Source organism: Otolemur garnettii, unplaced genomic scaffold, assembly GCF_000181295.1.
Source record: "Otolemur garnettii isolate 467f Iridium unplaced genomic scaffold, OtoGar3 scaffold00018, whole genome shotgun sequence".
Lineage (NCBI taxonomy): Eukaryota > Metazoa > Chordata > Mammalia > Primates > Galagidae > Otolemur > Otolemur garnettii.
Genome location: NW_003852413.1, coordinates 22,747,258 through 22,749,011, shown reverse-complemented (window position 1 = coordinate 22,749,011; position 1,754 = coordinate 22,747,258). Strand labels below are relative to the sequence as shown.

Here is a 1,754-nt window from a genome sequence, read left to right as displayed (position 1 = left end):
AGGGAGTTTCTCTGCGGATAGATGGGGAACAGATTAAGAATGTCATATAGCTGCTCCTTAAAAGTTTTCTCCACGGGGTTCCATAGAGTCCCAAGATCCCAGAGCTAAGGAGACTGTGTGACCCAGAGACCACCCGCATGACCCCATAACCCCACCTTCCCAACCACCCCCTGCTCTCCATCAGGTCTGAGCCATACTCACCAGGTTGTGCTGGGCCTGCAACTCGATCTCCAGGGCATTGACTGTGCGTCTCAGCTCGATGATCTCTGCCTGGCAGGACTGCAGCTGCTCTGAGCTGGACACCACCTGCTTGTTCAGCTCCTCAGTCTAAAAAATCCAGGGGGAAGAGACAGGATCAGATACTGCCTCAGGGACCCTGGGGGCTCTGGGGTCTGAGTGGCCACATGCTTAGATACCCACCTGCCTGGTGAACCATTCCTCCACTTCCGTGCGGTTGGTATCCACCAGGGCCTCATATTGACACCTGGTCTCATTTAGAACCCGGTTCAGGTCCACAGTGGGGGCAGCATCCACCTCCACATTGAGGCGGTCTCCAATCTGGCAACGCAGGGTGTTGACTTCCTGTGAATGCAAAAAACACAAGTGGAACTCTCTTCAACAAAGAATGGACTCAAAGAAAGGACACTGCTTGTCCATGCCCTGTCGATCCATTTTCTCAGAAGAGTACCTCTGAGTGGAATAATCTGCAACAGCTCAAAGCAAAATGGCCTGTACTCCATGTCACATGGCCCCATCCTCACCATGGCTGCACCATGGCACTTAGTTTTGAAAAGAATTCCCAAGGTTTCGCCTGGATGCCAGTGAAGGATGATCTAGTTGACATACAATTTTCCCAGTAAAGAGATTGGCTATGAGAAACTCATAATGCAAAATATTAGCTGTACAATTTCAGATTGTATATCAAACACTTCTTGCCATCAAGTAAGAGGTAAGAGCATGCTGTGGCCCCTCCTAGGACAGAGAATGAGCTCCAAACATTCTTCAGCAAGACTTTGAAAGAGTGCAAAAAAAAAGAAAAGAAAAGAAAGGGCAGTGCCTGTGGCTTAAAGGAGTAAGGCACCAGCCCCATATGCCAGAGGTGGCGAATTGAAACCCAGTTCCAGCCAAAAAACTGCAAAAAAAAAAGACTTTGAAAGAGTAGAGACCCACACTCATCTGCAGCTTTGCATTGTCATGTCACAGCAATGCTGGGACTCATTCTGCTACTTGCTGACAAGAAGATGGAGGTGCTCTGGGGAACTCAAAGAATGCACCAGTTTGGGGTAAAGATGTATCCTATCCTGGGAACGTAGATAAGTTTTCTCTCTTTCAATGTTTCTTTCATCATGATGTTTTGATGTTTTTAAGGAAAATGTATAAAGACATCCTCAGTCTATATCCATACTCTGGATTCTGCTGTTGCAAATCCCTAAATCCACCCTCAGCTAGAGGCTTCATCAGTTCTTTTCATTTCTCATTTCTTGTCTCACCTGCTCATGGTTGCTCTTGAGGCAGAGCAGCTCCTCCTTCAGAGACTCCACCTGGGCCTCCAGGTCAGACTTGCACAGGGTCAGCTCATCCAGGATTCTGCGCAGACCATTGATGTCTGACTCCACCAGCTGCCGCAGGGACAGTTCCGTCTCGTACCTGCACAAGGACAGGGTCAGAGAGTAACTGACAGACCTTCAAGACACACAGGAATTTTCGATAACCTCATGTGCTTATTTTCCCCACTTTCTGCAATGAGTAGATTC

The 1,754-nt window shown here is 48.1% G+C and overlaps 1 protein-coding gene across 1 annotated transcript in view; it reads right to left on the bottom strand.

Annotated features, from left to right (window-relative positions):
* Positions 1-1,754, bottom strand: part of LOC100960451 (keratin, type I microfibrillar 48 kDa, component 8C-1) — a 22,707-nt gene that overhangs the window by 14,158 nt on the left and 6,795 nt on the right. The window contains 3 exon segments of the mRNA XM_012802895.2: positions 202-327; positions 421-582; positions 1,491-1,647. Of these exon segments, the coding sequence (XP_012658349.2) occupies positions 202-327; positions 421-582; positions 1,491-1,647 (445 nt within the window).